Here is a 22,989-nt window from a genome sequence, read left to right as displayed (position 1 = left end):
TCATTCTTAGTTGATTGCTTCATAAATGATCTTTATGTTTGAATTAACCATGACGTAAAAATCCACGTGGGATAATACTCGTAATGATGTAATACATTGGCACCTTTTTTTTCCCCTCAGTTAATATTATGGTCAATAAAATGCCAAATGAATGCGGAAAAAAAATGTCTCAATGTGTTTTTCTAGGCAAGCAGTAGTATTTTCTCTAGTGTTTAAATCACTTAAGAAAAACAACAATGAGAGTCTGAACTGTGGACATCCATAAGAATCACAGGCTAGATATCAGGGAGAGGTGCTTTATTACTGAAATTGTTCACATTAGTTGTGACAAACAGGCTTTCGGGACTGATTCAAACATTCTTTATACAGCTTCATATCTGTGGCAACGCAAAGCATCACAACATTAGAAACACTCTCACTCAAATATCATTTAGTAAAAAGGGTTGTTAAAAATCAAAATACCAAATCCCACACAGAACAATTTCAATATAAGAGAACAAAAAACAGGCTTATACGTTTTCCCTTAAAGAGGGACATGTCATCAAAAAGAAAACATTTGCTTTAAGAAATCAAAATTAAAAAGAGATTACACATCTCTACATTCATGTTAAACCACATGATTATGTCAATATAAACAGAAAACTCCAGCAGGAGTAGAATGAAAGAGTAAATGTCTTTTGACATCTTTTTCAGTCACATCTCAACGAGAAAAAAAAAAAAAGTTAACTTCCTGCATGACTACAATGATAAGTGCTCACACTGAGGATGTCACAGTTTCAGAGGTACCTTCATCAATGAAATTATTTTTAAGTCACTTATATCTCACTTGATGCAAAAGCTACAAGCCCAGATTACACTAAACGCGCTGGAGGGATCAGGGATGGGACGAGGGGACATTATCATCAAAACAATTCCATATGCCATGGATTTCAGTGGAACTGTGATTATATATATTTTCATATCCTTCCAATTTGAGATGGGCCTTATCCACTCGTGTAGAGTAGATTTGTTACCATACTTGCAGTCTCTTTAAACAGCTACAGGTCAAACCTAACTTGACAACTTGAGGACAGTTTAACTGGAACCCAGGCTCAAGCGCCAGGCTTACACCATCGAACCTGCAGTCTACACAGAAGAGGTAAGAACAGATGAAGGCGTATCAAAAGATCATTCCTCACAATTTTGGTCGTCAGACATGCTGTCTTCATACCGCTTTCGTAAGACATACTCTCAGCATCGTAACACGGAGACAACAATATGGCACAAAGAAAAAAAACAACCGCCACAAACATCTCAAAAACCTCATGAGTTGTCTTCTCCCAGCATAACTGTGACAGTTGGGTTTTTCAAAATTTAAAATCAATGACCACGATGCTACATTATTGAAATCCTCCCTATTTGGAGTCCTATTATTATAACCTGTCCATACCTCAGAGTTTTTAGGCTGTGTATTTATCTCAAACAAAATGAGTATAACCCTATACCATTTTTTATGTGCGGAAAGCATGTGAGCAGCCATCAATGGCTGATGTTGACCTATTTGACATGCTCAACATAGATGTATTTGTACTTCAGAATTCATACATCCCTACATCCATCAAATTGATGCAGATGACTTGTGTGGGACAACCTAGTCATAGCTACCTTCATGGCCGTGTCACTGCTCTGGATGTAATGCTCACTAGCTGGCCGTATGCCAACTTCAAGCACAAATATCTGAAATAAAACAACTACTCTGATAGTTTTCGGAATGGTAGAAATCCGAGCTCTTTGTTTGACTTTTTCTTTTGAAAGACAACCAATCTATTGGAACCTATAAAGGGAGAAAGGGAGATAGCTGCTGAAGGGACTTAACGCTGTTTACCCGTCCTTGAAAACTATGTTATGGCAGTCAATTAGTTAATGCTGTTAATCAATCCCACATCACTGCAAATAATCAGCTGTTCAGTCATTGTTCCAGTCTAAAGACCGTCCACTACACCAATGTGATCCTGCTTAAAATACGGATTAATGTTGCCAATGTCAATTTTAAAACATCTGGAAGTGGATTGCCCTAAGCCTAAGCTGTCCAGGCTCGACTACGACACTGTTCCAGCAAGGACCACTGGAATTCTCTCAAAGTTGGGGCAGAGTGGCTGCTAGTCATGGTGGAAGAATCTGCCTGAGTGCATCGCGGGTGTTTTGGCCCAGTTTGTCAGGAAATTTAACACTGAAGTCCAAGATCATGTCACCCCTCTTCTCAGGGCACTTTGACAGGGGGAGCCCTTCTCCGGCAATCCGCTTTTTCATTCCAGGCTTGACAATGTCTCTGGAGGTCACAGTGATGGTCCTGCCATCCAGTGTGGGGGCGTTGACCGTGTAGCCACACAATGCCTGTACAGACAAACATGGAGAGTACCACGATAAATTAATTCAATGACAGGATCTAAACTTTATACATGTTGCTGTATATCAAGAGGTAAAATCAAGTGAATATGGTTTTTAGCTTCAAAATTTCCACATGTGACAAAAAATGATAGTAAATGACAACCAAGTTATATTGGCATTGTTGTAAGACCAAAAATGTAAGATACTTGAAATTCTAATGATTGTCTCAGTGACTTTAATTATCATTTTGAATTAAGGAAGGGAGAGGAAACAGACTTTACATCAAACTGAACTTGCAACAAGATGTTCTCAATAGCTCTGCAGGTCTGTCACAGGCTATTTAGGGTGCAAAGTATAAGTATTTATTACTTGGTCCAACTCTAGGAATATTTACTTTTCATTAGAATTAATCTAGATCTTTGTGGAATAGCAAAAACACAGAATTCCCTAAAAACAAATTTTAAATTGTTGAGATTTCTGTTTCAACATTTTTTTTACATTTGCATTTTCATGACCAGACAAGGCTAATATGATGAATCACGTTTGAAATGTGTGACATCAATACCTAAGACCACATCAGAACTGATTTAATATTCTATTGGCAGGTGATTGTAAACATTCATTCGCCCAGTCCTACGATAGCTATTTTGGCTAGTGCCCGATGTTAGTTTAGGTCTTTGTAAACAGTAAAAATTGGATAAGCAAACAAACAACAAGGAGTTGTTCAATAAAGATTGGTAATTATATTTCTGATGCCGGCGCCCACTTACATCTCTGAGTGATATATTTGCAGGGTAAATGATATCCGAGCCTTCTCTCCTGAAGACTGGGTGAGGTTTGTCTTTCACTACAAACACCACATCTGCAGGAATGTTGGTGGGCGTTTCGTCTCCCTCCCTGGGAAAGGTGATTTTTGTCCCCTCTTTCCATCCACGTTTGATATCAACAGATAAAATTTTGTCCTCGCTGCGGATGGTGCAGCCATCGGGATTCAGTCTTTTGCGGGAAATCTTCATCTTTTTGGTGCAGCCGGCGAAAACCTCCTCGAGGCTCACCTTAAGCTCATGCACAACGGGGGGGTCCTTCTTTTTTTCGTGTGCTCTGTGAGAGCGTCCCGGGTGGTATTTGAAAGACCTTTGAAACCCACCCATGCCTCCCATTCCTCCCATGCCAAATAGTGAGAAGGGATCATTGATGTCCATATTGTTATCATCCCCATTCTGTGAGAAGAAGTGATCAAACGGGCTACGGCCACCGAAAACCTCCGCGAAAATTGCATGAGGGTCTCCCTGGAAGGTGTAGTTATAAGTGGGACAGCTGTGTCCTCCACCTCCACCGACAGATGAACCCTTCAACCCTGAAGAGAGAGCAAACATAGACAACACCCAAACTATGAAAATGTGCCTTGATTTGCTTCACTATAATGCACAGAGGGCAAAGCAGTGCAAACATTCAGCTAGAAGCTTCAGATGTCAATCAAATCCCTTTACTTGCCTTAGTCTTTGGCATTATTTTGCATCTTAGCCAACAATAAGGGCGGGATCACAAATGCCATTGGCAAAGAACTGTTTCAAATTTATGCAGAAAGATCAAATGGTACCGTCATAACTAGCACAACCAAAATAATGATAAAAATGCAATTGACAACAAGTCCAATAATCTATGACACAGCTTGTGCGTGGGGGTGGTGTTGGAAGGCAGTCACTGGACGTGCGAGAAAATTTGCGACGCTTCCAGCATTTTAGCTCAAGCTATCAGGCACCAAGGCCATGACATTCAACAGTGTTGTTCTACAAATAACCAGCAGAGGCAGCAAGGTGATTCTGCTGGATGGCCGTGTCCAGCAAGGGAGAGACTTTCTTCTTTTCCTTTTGGCTGCTCCCCCCAGGGATCACCGCAGCCAATCATCTGCCTCCATACAACCCTACCATCTGCGTCCTCTTCTCTCCCAGCAAATAACTTCATGTCCTCTTGAACTGCATCCATTGATCTTCTCTCTGGTCCTCCTCCAGGCCTCCTGCCTGCCACTTACAACCTCATCCTTCTACCTAGATATTCACTTTGCCTCGTCTGGAAATGTCCAAATAAGAATAAGAATAAGAACAACTTTATTTATCCCGAAGGAAATTGAAACCCTCCCATCCTGATCTTTCTGACTTTAAGCAGAAGAGAGCAACACAGTTCTTACTCTGATGCAAAGTAATTAAGTACTTCCAAAGCTCCATGGTGTTGCCATTAGTGTTGCATAATGAATTAAAATGTAATCTAAATCACAACCAGGACTTCTACATTTTTGACTCTGCAAGGTGATGTTATAGCTGCTGGAGGCAAACGTGACAGTATCTGATTTTCACCCAACTATATTGATGCAAAAACCACCAGGTTTCAAATTTAAAAAAAAAAAAAACAAAAAAAACATTTGTTTGGTTTGGCTACACTGTTAACTGCCAGCTATGTCTCGATCCATAGGAATGTGCAAAATGGGCCTGAAGACACATGCCTTTGCGTGTTTTTTTTAAAAAAAGACTACAACCAGCTAGATTCTAGCTGCAGACAGACAGGACCGGCGAGAGCTGGTTGTTTCTAGAAAGTTCCCCAGAGATGGCAGACTATTGTGCCTTCAGTGCAATAAAGGGAAAAACCGTGACGGCTGCTTCTGAAATTACTGTTTCTCGGCGCTTTAACGGGAACGAATGATGTATGCAACAATGAAAACGGGCTGAAAGATACCCGTCCGGGGTGACGGGGCGGCATTTGCGAGGATGAAGGAGTTCAGTTACCGTCTTCGCCGAAACGATCGTAGATGTCTTTCTTCTTGGCATCACTGAGGACGTCATACGCCTCGGCGATCTCCTTGAATTTATCCTCCGCGCCGGCCGACTTGTTTTTGTCGGGATGATAACGGAGGGCTTGTTTCCTGTACGCCTTTTTTATCTCGTCTTCGGACGCTCCTTTGGCTATCCCCAACAGTTTGTAATAATCCTTACCCATTACAATTATCGCTCACTTTTCCCTCCACCTCATAAGAACATTGCTAGCGCCCAGTCCTGCCCGGAGTCAACGGCGCATCCAGCCCGTTCTGTCAGATAAAACGGCTAACGGGTTCCCGTCGGCTAGCTAAATGTCACGCGTCGCTAGCTTTGCTTATCTAATGTAAACACCTTTTTTTTTCTGCAACGCGCTAAAACGAATCCAAAAATGTCACCGAGATTAAAACGAACACCTTCGGAAATAACGGCGTGCTCGGACGGGAGTGTCACGGCGGGGACGCGGGATTCGGAAAGAAACTTCTGGAAGAAACTGGTGCAGCTGATGCGATGTGTAACGTCATCGCCGCTGCCCGGGACAAGATCGTTCCCCAACGCCACTTCCGGGTTCGCTCGGCCCCCCCTAGTGACGTCACCACCACGCGCAGTTGATAGTGCTGTACTATTTAACACCGGAAACTCGATGATTAGACAAATATTTTCATTCGTATCAATCATGCCATGTTAACAAACAGAAAGCAGTGTATCTATATTGATTTGGTTTGTTTTTCTCAAGTTAACCATAATATGCTTCCTAAGGTCAAGACAGAGACCATGAAGATCTCACATTTTACAGTATGACGTCATATTTCAATGTTAAAAAAAACTTTTGTTGGAGGAATAAATATTGATTTACAAGGGTGTGTTCACAAGTAAATATATATATATATATATATATACATCTTTACATTTACATAACGTTAAACTAATGTTTCCCCCTACTGAAACAGAAGAGTATACCCTTCAACTCATTGCGTGATAACAAAAGTATAGTTTCTAATCAGTGTGTAGTTTGTTTGTGGCTAAATAAAATAATGTGTGTAGACATGAAGAGATTTTAAGAAAAGATTATACAAAACTCCTGTCATTTTGGAATGCAAATGACCTACTGTTGCTTTCTGCTGGCTTGAAACGCTCCCTCTGGCTATTAATAGACTTTGGAATATAGATATATGCTTAGGTATGTGCTGTGATGAATTGACCCATGGCGACGAAAGGTATCTCGGATCCTCTCTCGATCAGCATTTTATTTATTCTCCCACCTCACAGAGTCTTGCCACAAACCTCCTTGAAGGGTTGCCAAATATGTGGCTGCCGATTCACAAACCTTGAGCGATGCAAGCTCTGAAATAACCGTGTCCATCTTTGTTCTGGAGGTCAGTATGGGAGTAGAATACCGGTCACACAGGTGGTTTGGGGGAAGGGGATGTGTTGACACGTGGGAGTGGGGGGGGGGGGGGGTCTTTCATCCCACGGATCAGGCTTTTAATGGGGTGAGAGGCAGATCATACAGTAGACGTATGTTACCGGTCTAATGAGAGCACTTTGGCATGCGTCACTGGGGAGAGCTGAGTGCTGTTTCACAAGGTTACCAAGTTGCTGGCTGCAGAGCAAATCAGGCAACTTATATTTAGCCTTGCAAATGGCGCGCTATGGATTATGTCTTAGGGCTCTCCAGTTTCGTCTTCAGTGCGTTTTGTTGCGTGAAAGGAGAACGGAGCTATTCAGGTGAGGAGCAGCCTCCGCTCATGTTCCTGAACATCTGTTCTTCTGTCAGTCATTTTCTTTCTTCCGCTCTCTTGCCGCCTTCTACTACTTCGTAAAAGGTGTTTATGATCTCGCACGTTCCCGCTGCGCTTCTTCTAAAAGTGAGAGGTGTGTCTGACAGCCCAAACACCGGAGAAGACTCAGTTGTGTTGGACCAGCAGTTTTCTTGAGGTTGAGTTGGGACAGAGAAATCATTTCCAGCAGAGGACACCGAACTTCGGAGGACTCCGGTTATTTCCCCAGAGGACTCGGGCTCGAGATCAAACATTATCATGGATGTACTTGCCCTGGAGGCAAAGAACGTGAATGGTGCAGAACCTGAGAAGAAGCAAGCGCCGAGGCCGAGACCTAAACCTCCCAAAAAGCCCAAGAGGATCGTTTACTTTGAGGTGGAGATTGTGGATTCAAAGACTCGGGAGAAACTTCTATTGTTGGATAAGGTGAGCGTGTCAAAATGATGGAGGATCTCTGACTAGTCCTCCCTGTTTTATTGATATAAGTGACTGAACCTCTTTGTTTCAATTTGTGCCGAATGCCTTTCGAGCACTCCCTGGCCGATCGCTCGTCACGTCACGTTTCTTTTTCACATTTCACGATGCAAAAATAACAGGGACTTTGTTTACTTCGAAACGAAGTAAGAGGAAATTACACTTGAAATAATCACTGACATCGAGCGGGTAATAAAAGGCGGCGCGGTCAAGTGCCACCATTATCGCTTACCTTTATTCAGCAAGGGTTGCAGTTAGGAGGTGAGAATTCCCTCCTCGTCTGACAGGAATTCCGTGTTCCAGTTACAGCACATGCCGGGAGGCGGGTGCGTATCATTGGCAGTCCAGCCCTAAACATAAAGGACAACATTTTAGGCAGCCTAATAAAAGTAATTTAACATTTCTGTGGCTAACACACAAGGATGCCTGAAATGCAAACACACATCCTCGTTGCTATCATACTAAAGATATATTCTAACGTTCTGATTGCAGGTGGAGCCGACTGCCACGGTCTTGGATATAAAGGCTTTGTTTCATAAATCATGTGAGTTTCAAAAATAGCTCATTTTTTTTTGCAAGGGTTGCAAAGGCATAAAAATATCACAGCTTCCTGGATTTCAAAATGTTCTACACCTGAGTTGATACCTGGCTGCCTGATGCCACCCCATATAACTCAATGTATGTATATCAATATATAAACGGGGATATCGTCACCCTCTTAAAATAATTGCATAAGTCATTTTTTCAGATTTTTCAAGAAACACAAAAAAACTGAACCATTTGACACACATCGGAAATTTCTACTAAAAGGGTAGAATGCCACAATCTGTTTAACTGAGGATGTAGGCAATTTTGCCAGAGGTGGTTAGCATCATGAGATGATTTAGGCAAAAAAAAAACATTTTTGTAAAAAAATGACTTAGGCGATTATTTTAAGAGGGTGACGATATCATTTCACAATTTCATGAGAAAATATGCTATTCGTTTTGACAGATCCAAAGTGGTACCCGGCCAGACAATCCCTGCGTTTGGATGCAAGTACGTTTGTTTTGTAAAAGATGATGAACGCGTTTTGCCACGAAGTCACGCGACGATGTCGGCGAACGTCTGTGTTTTCCAGAGGCCAAGTGTCTCAGGGACGAAGAGGTTCTCCAAACGCTTCCCGTCGGAACCACCACCAGTTTTTACTTCACCGACCTCGGAGCCCAGCTCACATGGGGAACCGTGAGTTGACCTGTGAACTCGCAGGCGGACGCACGCAGTTTTAACCGAGTTTAGCCTTGAAATGGCTGAGGCGACACAAGCCTCACGCAATCGTGACACCTGGGATCTTCCACATGTATCAGTGGTTTGCCATCTTGAATGTGTGACATGACTGTCACTGCGAGGGATTTGGTGACATATTCGGACGGAAAGAAAGACGCGGATAGAATCCCCAGCTCACAACCAGCGCCTCTCTTCAGGCCAAATTCCCTGTCAATCAGAAAACAGGCTGTTTTTAACCTCAATACAGAAACTGATAAAATGTCACTCACCAGCAATAAATGAATGCGGTTTATTCACCTTCTAGATGTATTTATTCCTTTGGCACTCGCAATTTCTATTCATTTTTTGTGTTAAAAATATAGACCCCCAAAAAGGTCAAATCTCTGTCTCTCAAATAGTTAGTCTCCAGATTCCGGTCCCGAGTCCAATGTACAAATGTCAAGGTGGGAAAAGAGAAAGTGACTCATTTGTGTCACTTAGTTTATGATAAAATACTCACTCTCAGCCAATTGACTGTTTGTAAACCAGTCATGGATTTTCAGCGCCCGGCCCACTCATGGTCCCAGTAGCCAAAATAATTTAATACAATGAATAAATAATGACATAAATAACTCAAATGGTGCATTTTAAAGACGTTCAGACTGGTTGTAATTCAGCTCAACCTCGGCCGCTCCTTTTTAACTTTCCTTTGTAAATGGTTAAACACACAAAATCAACAAGACTCCCATGTTCACTTATTGTTGTATTAATATAAATAGAACATTTTATCACCTACTTACTCACTATGGAATATAGATATGAATGCACCGCAGGGGATTAGGGCATTTTGATGTAGTTCCTTTTCTTCTCACCTCTTGCCCCGCCTGTCCTCTGTCCTAGGAAATATAATCTCATGGCCTCATTTCTCCCAGGGGTGTTTATCCCCCTGACCTCTCACTTGTCTATCACTTTGCTTCTTTATTCCCCGTTACCCGCCCAGCCTCTGCTGTCTGCGTCCATACAAACGCTGTCACCGCCCCCCGAGCCCTGCCGCGGTGTAGATTGATGCCGCTGTGAGCGAGAGCATTACGGGCCCGACAGATATCGCCGGTATCTATCGAGCTGCCGGGTCGAAGCTAAAGTCCGCAGGAGGTGGTGATCCCGAAATCAATTTTACTATGAGTAATGCCGCTTCACTTGGTGGTATCACTTGTGGAAATCGGATATCTCGAGCCGTCTTCTTTAATCATTTGCTGCCAGGTTGCAACGGATAGGTTTTTAGCTCCCAGCGGCGGGCACGGCATCTTCGGTGAATAAATTATTAAAAAAACGAAGCCATTTCCCTGTCGGGAGCCCTTACAAAGCTCTCAGCGGTTTAAAGGCCGTAGATGGAGTTAGGTTACAGGTAAACATCTGAAAAGAAATGGATCCCGAAGTTGAGCAGATTGTTTGATTTTATTTTGAAGTGAAAATCCAGTTGACATTAAATTGCGGTATCGGCCTGACGTCAACATGTTGACAGACACTGAAATTTCGCACGGCTGTCATTTAACACCAGTATTCGGCAGCAGGTAGAAGTGCATTCTGGGAGATGTGACGTCCAAACCGACATCCACCTGTGTTGGGATGAGCTGAATAACCAAGAAAGTGGGGCATTTCATTTGTCGTCATAACTTAATTTTCCAATTCATATTACGCTTGTTCTTTTCAGACTTTGAAAGCTGTTGTCAAGGAAGCTGACAAAGCGATGGAGGAAAAAATTATATTCTGACTTACCCGCCCTTGTAACCCCAGGTGTTCCTGTCAGAATGTGTCGGCCCGCTGCTCATCTATTTAATGTTCTACTTCCGTCTTCCCTTCATCTACGCCCCGAAATATGACTTCACAAGCAGCAAACACTGGGTCGTACAGTGAGCGCGCCGCCGCTCGACAAATCTCTGCAAATTTTAACACACTACGCCTGCAAAGTCTTCACCACAATCAGACTTGTGCGTGTGTTTGTCCTGTCGCAGTTTGGCCTGCATGTGTCACTCCTTCCACTACATTAAGAGGATTTTGGAGACATTATTCGTCCACCGAATCTCCCACGGGACCATGCCCCTCAGAAATATATTCAAGGTACCTGAGCTGGAACCTTTTCGAATAATTATTTTGTGTCATTATTCTCAGAAACCTGAGCCAAAGCCAGTGGAACTTTATCTTGACAGTTTGACCTAATATAGTCTCCCTGCTTCTATTCCAGAACTGTGGCTATTACTGGTGCTCTGCAGCTTGGATGGCTTACTACATCAACCACCCGCTCTACACCACGCCCTGTAAGTGCTGTCCCTGGCCGTTCTCACGAAATTCTTCTATCCAAGCGGGTATCCGTCGTATTTCAATTTTTCTCCGTCACATCGACAGTTTACGGACAGCAGCAGGTGAAAGCCGGGCTTTACATTTTCCTGGTAAGTTAAGCTCAGGTCACGCATCTCAATTAAAACATCGTGATTGTCGCTATTTACATGTTCAACGTCGGATGTCTTCGTTCCCGTAGTTCTGTCAAGTAGGGAACTTTTCCATCCACGTCGCTCTCCGTAACCTCAAGCAACCAGGTGGGTATTTCATGACAACACATTTGTCGTCAGTATTTGTCGTCAATGGAATTGAGGATCTCTTATCATCCAAGGTTCAAAAGTCAAGAGGATTCCTTATCCGACGAAAAACCCATTCACATGGATATTTTGGTTGGTCTCTTGTCCGAACTACACATATGAGGTAACGCGCCCATCCGTTTACCTGAGAGAATGTAAAAATGATAGAAAAGATAGAAAGTCAGGAAACTGAGAAGTGTAAAATATGATAACTATATTCTTTAAACTTTTTTTGGTCGATATAATCCAATGAATTTGTCGACATCGAGTTTATCCAAGCCAGCAAATGGTCTGTTGGTCAAACGTACTGCTGCTGCCATCTTCTGGTTAAATCACTTTTTACAATCGCACCACTGATCTATTCATGTCGTGTGTATGTGTGTGTGTGTATGTGTGTGTGTGTGTGTTTAAACAGCTGGGCTCCTGGATGGGCTACACAGTGATGACCCAGTGTGTGCCCGTGGCGCTCTTCACTCTCGTGGCCTTCATCCAGATGACTATTTGGGCCAAAGGCAAACACCGCAGCTACTTGAAGGAGTTCCGGGATTATCCCACCCTGCGCTCCTCCATACTCCCCTTCATCCTTTAGAACCCGGCGCCCGATTGAGGAGAACAGTTGCCTCGGAGAGCAGTTCCACTTTCTCACAGATCAGGTCCTTTGCAGGCCAGCAGACTGTCAGAATCTGTGTTGACGTTGAAAGCGTGGACGGATCGCGCGTGTACAGTAAATCCTCCCGACACATCGCCACGTATCAAGTGGCTGTACTTGTAGATGCTCCGAGCGTTGCTTTACAGAGGACTGTTTCTCACGAATGACGATTTCAAAGTTCGATACAGCAAAGTCTTAATGTTGATACGGAAGAGCGAGCTAATGCTACTTGCTACTTCAACTAGCTGTCAGACGTGTGATGGACGGTCCTGCGTAGTTTTGAATTAGTATTTAATCATCTGGACTTTTGGCAGCCTGAGCGATGAGAAATCCCTCATGATGAGGAAAAGGGGAAAACCAAGTGGTGAAAACCAGTGCAGCCTGGAGCTGACAGCGTCCCGGTCTCATGTAGTAGTCTAGTTCTTCGACTAATGCAAGAGACCTTTATCTCTGGTCGTGTAATTAATCCCGGATCACGAGAATTTGTTTCTGATTTCCAAAAGTGCCTGAGAGATGTTGGTTTTCTTTCCTTTTTTTTTTTCCCTAAACATGTATAGGTTGCATTTCTGGTCACCCTGCCAACAAGCACATACAAGCCAGCTCATTTACAGTTTTACTTAAGAGCTGATGTTTCAGTTTTTACGGACACTTAAAAACATTTATCGCTGAGGTAGTAATGGTTTGTGGCGTCGCACTGGAGCGCATTGTGTCGGACGGTGTTGAAAAGCAACTCTCGATATATCGCAGTCCAGTGTAACACGGCTGCAACTATCAACTAAACATGTAGTTTCAATAAAACTTCTCTGACACCATCAAATCTATCCAGAGCATTTTTGTTGTTGTTCGAACAAACTAGCACAATACAAGTGACCGAAGAGAGAGGCAAGAACTTTATTCGTCACTCTGGAGGAAGTCTCACGGTTACAGATAAAAAGAGCAAGAAATACATTGGAGACGTAATCTACAATATATGGAATGTTACAAGTGACTTGCTTATATCACAACACAAAGGGACACTGAACAATCAGTACATGGATGATTACATAAAATATTGCATTTGAAGACATCTGCTCTATAAACAGGCATTGAGCAGCCGTATAAATTCAAAACTGTATTACTTTGAAATTTCCCAAACATATTTCATTACTTAAGTGTCAAAGCAAATATCATTGGACTGCATTTTACCTGGTAAACCTTTTTCAGCAATGGATTCCCCAAAAATGCAACAGTTAAGCTGGCCCCCAAGTATTTATAAATATGTTATAACAAGAGAAAACATGACAGATTGCCTTGCCAGCAAGAGGTGTTATATTACTTTGGTTATATCAGCAGCTATTGGTGGCAAGAGACGTCTGTAGTCAGACTCGGTTGACTTTTTATGCGGATATGTTGACAGTCCGACCTCCACAGCACTTTTTCGACATATAATTGAACTCATTAGATGAGACATTGAAAACACACAACAGATGTGCTTGTTTCTCCGTTGGACTCGCAAGCAATATTTGGGCAAACAGAAGGTACCGTCGCAGATTTAGGGAAGATGAAGTCAGAAACACGACAAACCTTTCTTATGGACCCGGAAACTGTGACGGCTCCGGCCACAGCAGGACATTGGCATGTCTCTGGGTGAAATGCCCCATAGGCAGTCCAACTGGTGCAAAAACTCAGTCCCCTCACTGGCTGCATTATCGATCTTTTCCTTTCGCAAAAAGGTCATGGCGCGATTCGCGTTAAAATATACTTTCCTTGTAGCGTCCACATCTTCCGACAGTGCAATTGTACGTGGGTGAAATGAAAATAATAGTGAGAGGTAGGATGAACGTCTTTTAGTTACTGGTCCTCTTCACGGTGGACGTTAATTCCACCGTAGCCTTTCCCCCTCCACGCATCTTCTACATATAATATATATGAAGGTGGGTGGCAGGATCCAGATGGGAAAGGGCACTGCATGCACATCTGAGTCAACGCAGCATTGTCTGTCTGTAAAGCGGCTGCCAGTCTTTCCCCCCCACCTCAAAGGTCTTCGTATTCCAGGAAGTGGGTCCTCTGCAGCACCTTTACATGCCGCTCGTAGATCTTTAGGGCAGGGCCCAGTCGAATGGATAAACCGGTCAGCACGTCACTGCGCTGCATTAGGAGGAGGGATTTTCCATCGATCTCCTGTCAGGGTACAGGAACAGTTATTGCCAACCATGGATTTTTGGACGAGTGTTCTTAATGCCTAATATAAGGAATTGTTCACCAGCGCATATGGTGTAAAAAAAATCTAGGAATGTATATAACAATGCTTCGAGGTAACTCAACTACTAGAAATTGCTGAAAATTACTACTTCAGTTGTCATTGCCTCTATTCAGCCCATCACCACACCTCAACTTGGCTCATCAATCACCGCAATTCCTGCTACGTCTTCTGGAGTTACTTTGTCGTAAAGCCACGGCAAGTGGCTCTGTGCGATGCCAGACTTTTGAATAGGCAGAAGCACCTCATTGTTCTTCCACTGACAACCTTTGCAGCGTTCTGCGAGACGGCTGAGGACGTAAATAAAATCTGCACACACTATTATGAACAAATATCTGAGTAAAAAGAAAGTCCTGTATATGAGTTAAGACCACCTATTTGAAAGACCTGAATCAGGAAATCAAAGACTTTGCTTAAGGACTTCATAAGACTATGGTGGGAGAGCGTTGGACCCACTGGGGGGGTAAAGGTTCGATAACCTGCGATAAAAAAAGCATTGTCCTTCTTGCAGTGGCATGCATTAATTTGATTCCTATTCTGAGAAATTCTTTAACTCAGCCTTTATGTATGTAGCAGAACAGTGATGGACAAGAGGCATCTTTAAATGAGGGTGTACGTCGACATAAAATGAAAACAAATAAATATGCGTCTGTATTTTAAAAAACATGAGCGTTGATATTGCCGATTGGCATACGATTTAAAATGAATATTGCTTTGAGAGACGGTGGTGATTCCAGGAGCCTTAGGATCCTTGTTTTACAAAAATTCATCCACTGAAATGTTATAGCACTCCAATTTGTTTACATTGTGAGGCAGTGCTACTAATTTAGTCTGAATCAATAAAAGGTTACTGTTGCCACTAAAAGCAGCAAAAATACAACATACTTAAAACATCCATTTGATATGGGATACCTACAGAATTGAAGTGCAGCGAACCAGGAAACGGTGCACTTGAATGTATTCATGGCAGCAAAATAGCATATTTTCATTAGGATTCATAAGAAGCAAAGGGTCACAGCAGAACTTGTGGTCTCCTAATCTGCTTTGACCTTCACATCACTCTGCTCGTGCGACCAGGAAGAACACAACTAGCTGAGAGTGGTCGGCACAGACACGGAGGTTTGCTCATCACGTCGGAGCCTGCGTCCGCTGGGTAAATGCCGGGTACACAGCGAGGTAATCTGCAGCGGCAGCGTCCGGGTGCCGTCTGGGCCCTGATCATTTTGACTTGGAAAACAGCGTAAGTGCTACTCTTGTGTGTTTGTACGTTTTGCTTATGAGCCTGTTTGCCTTTGTGTGTGTGCTCGAGCCTGTTCTCAAGACACAGCTGACAATCGTACAGCGTTCAACATGCTAGGAGACTGTGGTGGGACTTCTTACAATACGACGAGCTGCGGCTTACTATTGATTTGTATATGAAATAGAGAACGATCTGAGGTACTTTTATCAGCCGAGTGAATGAAGTCTGGGATTTTTTTTCGCCACGTAGGACTTCCAGTTCCCCTTGCTGTTATAAACTTTCTCGACGGCTACCCTCCGCATCGAGTGGATCGGTTTAAACCCCGCACCATATAATATATCCACAGCTTTGGAAAATACACTGCATAGATGAATACACGCTTTCCACATTAAGTCCTGTCCTCTTAAGCAGCTTTTAGGTGTTCACTAACCTGTGTCCGAAATGCAACGGCCTGCTCTGGAAAGCCTGCAGCTGAGAAGTAACTGGCGACATCTGCCACGCTCCACTGCAGCAGGTTCTGACTCATCTCCTTCTTCACAGAGCTTGTGGAAGATGGGGTGAAAAAGAACGAGGAGCAAAGGCCAAAGAATTAACTCTCAAAAGATGAATGTATATTCATTATCGGCGAAGGTGGAGAGAGGTGTACTATATCATTGTGGGGTGGGGGTGGGGAACGATGGGGGAGATTTACAAAAGACAAATTTACAGGGGAATAGGGGAATGCAATTTTAAACACAGGATACTTACACATCATCACTTTTACCACCATTCAGAACTGGATCTTCTGGAGGGGCAAGGGAAGATGTATCAGTGGTCTTCTTCAATACACCTGAGAGAAAAGTCAAAGTTTTATTGTGATGCAGTTTTTAATCATTTCAAAAACCTATCATGACATATAAGTTCCTCAGCTGGATTGTCTGTTCAGTCTATACCACTTTTCATCTTTTCAATACTTTAGTAAATGACTGGTGTATCTGTTTGGACGTCCAGCCTTGTCGCGCCGTATGTTTTTTGTACCTCTAAAATGGATCATACTTCTTCCCAACCGGCACTGGTGTTATGGATGCAATGCATAAGAAATAGGTGGGGTCGGTGTTTATTTTTCTTCCTGCAGCAACTACATTCAAACCAACCACAGGCAAAGTCCACTTTTACTTTTAATCATTTCTTTAAAGGTCTCCAGATTACATCTCAGATATCTGCAAAAATCAGCACACTGCATTTCAAAACAGCAATAAAAAAATGAAAAGCTTCCCAAAGCAAATTCTTGTATTGTTGACATGGCAAAGTCAGAAATTTTAAATGGATTGGCCGCTTTAAAATTTTTACCTTCTATTTTTGAAGTCTGAGTCCGAAATGAACACCAATCAGTAAAATCAAAACACTCAGCTGAACCACAAATGAATTCTCATGTGTGAACAAATTAAAGGGTAATATATTTAAATTGGTTCTCTTAGTCCAACTGTTGTTCATATGATTCACTCTTGTGAAAAAACAGTGAGCATGGCTGAGGGGAAAAATCTCAGAGAGATAGGCCGCCTGTGGTTCCGAGTATGTTTTGGCGGGCGTTACAAGGCGTTGCGGCGGTTTAGTCAGGTGTTTAACAAATATTTTGCTGTCGGTAACTTTGATGAGCAATGGAAACCGGCGCCTCAAACAGCTTTCTTATTCCTGTGTCGTCTGTGCACAGCCAGTTTAGCATCCCCTGTGTGCTCATGCTCTGTGGAGCTGATTACACTATTGACTGGGCGGGCCGGCTGTCAATCTGGCCATCGCTGACCCACCCTGACCGGCCCCTTGTGCGCTCTCCGCTAGGTTGCACGTGAGCTCGAGCTACTTTGTGCAACCCAAGGTGTTCAATGCGCAGAAGGGAAACCTCGCACCCAGTGACTTTTTCCCAATTTAATACAAAAACCTGAAAAAACAAATATTGCCAAGAATGTGGGCGGACGACCAAGGCGTGAAATATGAACAATATGTGTTCAGCTTCAATAAAAGTATACATTCTTTAGCTAAAAGCAGCTTTTACAAACCTTCTGGAATATGTTAAGTGTTTTTTTTAGGCAGTAGTTTAACAATGCTGGGTTAAACTATATTGAATCCGCATGATCCCATGTTTGGAACCGTTGCTCTTGTAAATGCAGCATCGCAAAAAAATCACTAACAAGCTCAAAAGATTAAATTGACCATGGCGTTAGTAGGAGGCATTCACATTACAGGGAAAGTGACAGTTTTGGAAACATCATCAATTAATTCCCCAACTTTTGTGCATTTTGTTCAATGTGGTTTGCAAAAAATGGAAAGCAGTGGTCTGCTGTCGGTCTAAACAAAAAGCATATTCAAATCAAATCAAGAGGAAATTTTGCATCCTGGAAATATGTGACAAATATGGAACAGACAGAGTTCCATATCCTCGGTCTAACAAAGCGGCACATACTATGTCATTTCATAATTCATTTAGGTCATGGCAATGCTCGTCGTTGAGTAGCGCAAGTATGCTTTCAGAATTCTGTTTGGATAGTATTTAATACTAAATATTACATTGGCATGCTGTTTGAAGACAAATGTAAACTCTTTCCACTGTTTATCACTCAAACATTGAGGTAATACCCATTGACGTGTAACCCTTAGCGCTCCCAAAAAACCATCTGCGTGTAAGTCTTTGACTTTGTGTGATTCTTATTTATTGATTACGAGAATGGAACGCGTGAAGTTTTTCAAAAAAAGAGATATTTCCTCCTCTAGAGATAAGAAATCCAAACCCTTGTCCGAAAAAGGCAAACATCACATATGCCAAGCTGCAAAAAAAAGTGTTCTCTGTGATATTTCTATCCTCCACCATCACGATGCTTTCAACGCAGGAATTGCAAAAAGATAAATTCAAGCAGCAATCCTTCTGTCCCTTCCAAGGTAGGTGCAGGTTTGGCAGGATTTGCAACTGTTAATTGACCTACGTTATGTTAAAACTATTGAACTCACAGTTGTCCTGCGGCGGAGACAGCGTCTGTAGTCGTCCATCAGGCGCATCCCGGGTCTTCTCCTGTTGGCCAAGCAACATCGGGCACGCGTGTGAGATCTCGGCTACAGGAGATTTATGGGTGTTGCTCCTTGCAAAATGAACGACGCCATTACCAGTCGAGCTGCATAGTCTGGTACCAGCTGGTCGGACAAAGGGCCGCTATCCTCCACCTTGCCTTCGTCCTCTTTCTTCACATTGTTCTTTAAAGCACTTGGGTTGATAGTTGTAGAGTGGACTGCTGTCTTTGTGGCTACTGCTAACACATAGGGAACATTTGCATGATGTCCACACCTGTTTTCGTTCTCAAACTGAATTTAACCATTTAGCATGTGATTTTTGGCAATGCGTTTGATCAAAATCCTTGAAAATTCACAAGTGGCCGGCGAGAGGATGCTTCGACTTTTCAAAGCACCATCACCGGACCACTGAAATTGATGTTTTTTTTTCCCCTACAGCTTCACGTCTTGCTTGCACTGTTCAAGGCATGTCTACTGTCAATAATGTAGTGTGCATATTGGAGTGTGTCTAGCAGTGTAAGTACCTTTGTCTCCCTGCATTCCTGGGTGCTGGCGCTCCACTGGGCATACAGCAGAACCATAAGCCCAGTCATTGTGTGCGAGGGCCCTGGGGCTGGAAGGGGGCAAGGAGCTGGGCCTTGCACCAGCCCTTTGGAAAGAGACACAGTCCAGACCCAAGCCAGGGCTGGGGCCGGGACGAGTGCCAGAGGGAGAGCAGGGGGCAGACACGGCGCGCTCGGGGGCACAGTGCACACTGGGATCTTCGTACGTGCGGCCAGGAGAGGGCCCGCCGTGCCCGTCCCGGCTCTCCTCGGCCCCCTCCTCGTCTGCATTACTGTCCGTGTCCATGGCCATCGAGGTGTCGGCCTTGAAGATCAGAGCAAAGGGACACGAGATTGCAGTACTTTTCTATTGTATTTGAAAGGTTTTCTGATATAGTAACCCGAGACAAGTTATGAGATGAATGCAGAATCATACAAACATCAGTTGTGTTCAAATCACGGCTCGGATCAATGCAGACGACGTACCCTGGAGTCACAGGAAGTAAGTTCTTTATTTCAACACGAGGGCTTGTTGACATGACTGGGCTGGGATGTCACGTGAAAACACGCACAGGCAGATGTCGCAATTTGACCGCGGCGGTGGTAAATTATTGTCTCCGAATATCCGTCCAGTCCTTTTCCGCGGTGCAGCGTTCGCTCCGGGGGGGGGCGATCATGGACGCGGTTCAACGCGGGAAGTGCGAGAGCGGAACTAGTTTCAACACACCACCTCGGTCCCCCTTTTTTTAGGGGGATTTCGCCGACGGCGCCGAGGAAAAAAGGGAGAGAGTGAGAGAGGGAGGGAGGGAGGGAGGGAGGGAGAGAGAGGAAGAAAAAAGGAAAAGAGGGCAAACACTAGGTACGACTGCGTACCAGAGAGCGGGCGGCGCACACCGAAGCGCAACCTGGGAGCCCCTGAAGGCCCCTGAGGGCCCCTGAGGGCCCCACCGTGCCCCGGTGGACCCCGGAGGACCCGCCCCGCTGACGTAGGAGCGCGGCTCGGACGGCGTCCCCTCCCTTCCCCCCGGCACTTAACTTTCACCGGGAGACTGTCGTAACCGCGGCACCCCGGGGGTCTCGGCCACGCACGACTCCCATCCGCGCCCGCGGAAAACAGTGCACGGCAGGCGCTCTGGCGCGCCCTCCGCGCACGCGCACACGCGTACGCGGGGGCCTCCTTGATTGATAATTCTAGGAGGGCCGACGGGAGGAGGGACGGACGGCGGAGGCGGAGGCGGCGGCGGCTCCGGCTTTCTCCTCTCCTCCCCCCTCCACCCCCCACCCGCATAAAGTGCGCATGCCGGCGGGCGCCGCGGCGGAGACCTCGCCATTGTGTCGGCGGTCCGCGGAGGAGCGGCGGCCGAAAAAAGAGCACGGCCGACTTTGAGGCGACACGCAGTTCGACGCGTCGCTCCCGGCGGCCGCCCCTCCCCCTCCCCCTTCCCCACCCCCACTCCCAGTCCGCCGGCCGGGTCCGACTTTGCACCGGGCCGCCGAATTACCGTCAAAGCGGCGGAACACGCACACACGGAGTAACGTCTATGAGTCCGATATCGGGCACGTCGCGCTGTGCGTTCAACCCCGCGGATCGACGCAGAGCCCTCCGCTCGCAACTAATCCGGTGTATTTGGGGTTTTTTTGGTTGTTGTTGTTGTTGTTTTCCAGCGACACTCGCCTTTCAGAGAATTTGATCTCGGCTTAACCCAGATCGGACGGGCGCACGGCGGCTAGCGCCGGCCGAACAGTTTGCGGTCGTTTCCGTTAGTTCACGCCGCCGCCGGGGCTCACGGCGCCTCGACATTTGGTTGTTTTGTTTTTTTGTTGCGATCCCCCGTTGTTCATCGTCAAAAATGCCCCGATACAGAGTTTACGATCTCAGAAGTGATGTCATGCCGCACGGGACGCGAAGAGGCCACAACAACAGCCAGCGCCAAGCGTTAGACGTGACCGGGGCTTGGCGGCGTGTCCGACAATGGATCTAGGGTTTTGACTTTACGCTCTGCGTCGGCGGTCGCTCATCGTTCGAGAAAGCGACGTTAATCAAAGAGCCGGAAGGGATATTTGCCAGTTTATAAAGTGCTTCGGCGGCGAAACTCGTGCATTCGGGCTGCGGTAGAACGGGACGGAACACGGCGATGGGCGCATTTCTAAGTCCACGATGGGAAGGGGGGGGGGGGGGGGGGGGTTGGATCTTGTCGGGGACGGACACAAATGTGCGATCGGGCACGTCTTTACTGTGACGATCAAAGCCGGGGCGTCTTTTTTTCCGCACAAACACACGATCGACAGCCCGACTGTATCCCGGCGCCCCCCCTTCCACCCTTCCACCCCCAGCCTTTCACATCCGCGGTGTTTCACTTTTTCCCCCCCCTCCACCTTCACCCACTCCCACATCACCAAGCTAGCGTCAACGCGGACGCGCATTTCCGGTTTCACCTTTTCAAAATAAAACACCCACCCCTCCAAGGAGAGCTAAGGCGGTCTTACTTTAAAGAGCGACTGGAAACACTTCCGGTCCACACCGGCGCCTCCCGCCGCCGCCTTAACACCCCCTCCTCCTTCTCCTCCTCCTCCTCCTCCTCCCCTCAGCCGAACAACGCCGACTTGGGGGTCCTGTAAAGCGTTTTTCCGCTACCGATAATGGTGGCGCGGCTCGACGGGAAGCCGCAACTTTACATGTTGACACCAGTTTGGCGTATTTTTTCACGAACCGTACGGCGCTAAATAAGCCACACTTTGGACTTCACGCGCACCTTTTTTTTTTTCTTTCCCCTCCTCCCTCCGCTCGCGCTCGCTCGCTCGTGCCCACCTCGGTAGCGCTCGCGCGAGCCTCAACCGCCGCTCCCCGTCTGCGGCGGTTTCGGGTGCACTTGCGAATCACTCCCCTCACCACTCCCCGGCAAATGGAGGGTGGGGTGTAGGGGGAGAAAAAGGACGTTTATATCAAACCGTGTCCACCTGTTCGTTCGCCAGACAATGAAACGGTCAAACGTGCGCCCGCGTATCAACCGTCACGTACCTCCAAATCCTCCTCGTCCTGGTCGACCGGACCGAGAGCGCTGTCCCCGTTGCTCAAGTCGGAATGACTAGCTTCTTCCACCGCGCTCCTTCTCGCGGCCGCCGCTAACGTTACATCGTCTTTCTTTCTGCTTCTCCGCTGTACCTTGGCGGCGTTCCGGTAAGAAATGGAGCCCTTGTAGTTAACTTTCAGCACGGTTTGCTCCTGGATCAGTTTCTCCAGTTCCGCGCACGTTTGGTCCGGCTCGGACCCGTGTCGTCTCCGGACCATTCGGCAAATCCTCTCCAAGTCCGGCCGGGCTTTCCGCGACCGCAGCGAGTCGATAGTGTCCAGAATCCACTCGCGGTACTTGGGCTCAGACATCTTTCTTTTTGTCGGTAGCCCGTCTGCTTTCCTTTTTTTCTCTTTTTTTCTACCTTTGTGCGTCAACCATAGACGCTCCACACCGTGTTTTCGCGAGCCGCGGTCCGAGCCCAACTGAGAAGCGGAAACCTCGCTGTACGCCTGCCTGCGTTTGCGTGTGCGCTTAAGGTGGACCGACGGAGTTACGGCCAAAAGTTTAATGCGAGGTGGCTTTTAAGGTGGAATTGAAACCATGTGCGCCCTTGCTGAGAGGGACGGCAGAGGGGAGTACAAAAGGGAGAACCACCGGGGATCCACTGGCCCCAGGGTTTTTATTCATTCGTTCATTCATTCCCTCCGCGGGGCACCCGTTTCTAGAGGACCCGCCGGTGAAGCCTCCACTTCCATATTTGTCCCTTCATGAATTGAACCCAAGGGGCTGTGAGCATTCAGTGAGGCCTCCACATAAAATGCATGGAATAGTGGACAAAATGCAGTAGGGGTGAGGTCATTGTTGATAATTGCATGTCCATTTGTATACAAATGGTTTAAAAAATGTTTTTGGATTGGTCAAAGAATACTATTTGTGCTGCGTGTAAACACAGATGTAATTCT

At 45.6% G+C, this 22,989-nt stretch overlaps 3 protein-coding genes across 5 annotated transcripts; 1 reads left to right on the top strand and 2 right to left on the bottom strand.

Annotated features, from left to right (window-relative positions):
* Window positions 1–282: 282 nt before the first annotated feature.
* Window positions 283–5,697, bottom strand: dnajb1a (DnaJ heat shock protein family (Hsp40) member B1a). The gene is made up of 3 exons (XM_086176207.1): window positions 5,148–5,697; window positions 3,138–3,724; window positions 283–2,373 (listed from the first exon to the last, which is right to left on the bottom strand). The coding sequence occupies exons 1-3, from the start codon at window positions 5,356–5,358 to the stop codon at window positions 2,143–2,145; spliced, it is 1,029 nt and encodes a 342-aa protein (XP_086032333.1). The 5' UTR covers window positions 5,359–5,697; the 3' UTR covers window positions 283–2,142.
* A 1,308-nt stretch (window positions 5,698–7,005) lies between these two features.
* On the top strand, window positions 7,006–12,763 carry tecra (trans-2,3-enoyl-CoA reductase a). 2 transcript variants are annotated; one of them, XM_086175894.1, is made up of 11 exons: window positions 7,006–7,381; window positions 7,922–7,973; window positions 8,423–8,467; window positions 8,550–8,653; window positions 10,469–10,584; window positions 10,687–10,792; window positions 10,917–10,989; window positions 11,078–11,121; window positions 11,211–11,268; window positions 11,352–11,431; window positions 11,723–12,763. In XM_086175894.1, the coding sequence occupies exons 1-11, from the start codon at window positions 7,214–7,216 to the stop codon at window positions 11,894–11,896; spliced, it is 1,020 nt and encodes a 339-aa protein (XP_086032020.1). In that variant the 5' UTR covers window positions 7,006–7,213; the 3' UTR covers window positions 11,897–12,763. The 2 variants fall into 2 exon arrangements, with proteins under 2 accessions (XP_086032020.1, XP_086032019.1); XM_086175893.1 differs by having other exon boundaries at window positions 11,343–11,431.
* A 65-nt stretch (window positions 12,764–12,828) lies between these two features.
* samd1a (sterile alpha motif domain containing 1a) lies at window positions 12,829–22,528 on the bottom strand. 2 transcript variants are annotated; one of them, XM_086176222.1, is made up of 7 exons: window positions 22,033–22,528; window positions 18,996–19,338; window positions 18,568–18,710; window positions 18,415–18,475; window positions 16,183–16,264; window positions 15,866–15,977; window positions 12,829–14,116 (listed from the first exon to the last, which is right to left on the bottom strand). In XM_086176222.1, exons 1-7 carry the CDS (start codon window positions 22,393–22,395, stop codon window positions 13,970–13,972), a joined length of 1,251 nt encoding a protein of 416 aa, XP_086032348.1. In that variant the 5' UTR covers window positions 22,396–22,528; the 3' UTR covers window positions 12,829–13,969. The 2 variants fall into 2 exon arrangements, with proteins under 2 accessions (XP_086032348.1, XP_086032347.1); XM_086176221.1 differs by having other exon boundaries at window positions 18,568–18,707; window positions 22,033–22,506.
* Window positions 22,529–22,989: the final 461 nt, after the last annotated feature.

This window comes from Fistularia commersonii, chromosome 28, assembly GCF_037954325.1.
Source record: "Fistularia commersonii isolate RoL2024-O1a breed Wild chromosome 28, RoL_Fcom_v1.0, whole genome shotgun sequence".
Taxonomy (NCBI): Eukaryota; Metazoa; Chordata; class Actinopteri; order Syngnathiformes; family Fistulariidae; genus Fistularia; species Fistularia commersonii.
Note: the sequence above shows the minus strand (reverse complement) of the source record. Positions and strands in the feature narration are given on the sequence as shown.

Bases quoted from the DNA above. Each gene is read 5' to 3' on its own strand.
- samd1a (XM_086176222.1), bottom strand. From the start codon at position 22,395: ATGTCTGAGCCCAAGTACCGCGAGTGGATTCTGGACACTATCGACTCG. The intron at 18,476-18,567 runs GTAATGGCGTCG...CTTGGCCAACAG, and splicing joins CAGACTATGCAGCTCGACTG to GAGAAGACCCGGGATGCGCC. The intron at 14,117-15,865 runs GTTAGTGAACAC...GTACCCTGACAG, and splicing joins CCGTTGCATTTCGGACACAG to GAGATCGATGGAAAATCCCT.
- tecra (XM_086175893.1), top strand. From the start codon at position 7,214: ATGGATGTACTTGCCCTGGAGGCAAAGAACGTGAATGGTGCAGAACCT. The intron at 8,468-8,549 runs GTACGTTTGTTT...TGTGTTTTCCAG, and splicing joins ATCCCTGCGTTTGGATGCAA to AGGCCAAGTGTCTCAGGGAC. The intron at 11,122-11,210 runs GTAAGTTAAGCT...TCGTTCCCGTAG, and splicing joins CCGGGCTTTACATTTTCCTG to TTCTGTCAAGTAGGGAACTT.
- dnajb1a (XM_086176207.1), bottom strand. From the start codon at position 5,358: ATGGGTAAGGATTATTACAAACTGTTGGGGATAGCCAAAGGAGCGTCC. The intron at 3,725-5,147 runs GTAACTGAACTC...CTCTCTCTTCAG, and splicing joins CGATCGTTTCGGCGAAGACG to GGTTGAAGGGTTCATCTGTC. The intron at 2,374-3,137 runs GTAAGTGGGCGC...TTGTCTGTACAG, and splicing joins CAAATATATCACTCAGAGAT to GCATTGTGTGGCTACACGGT.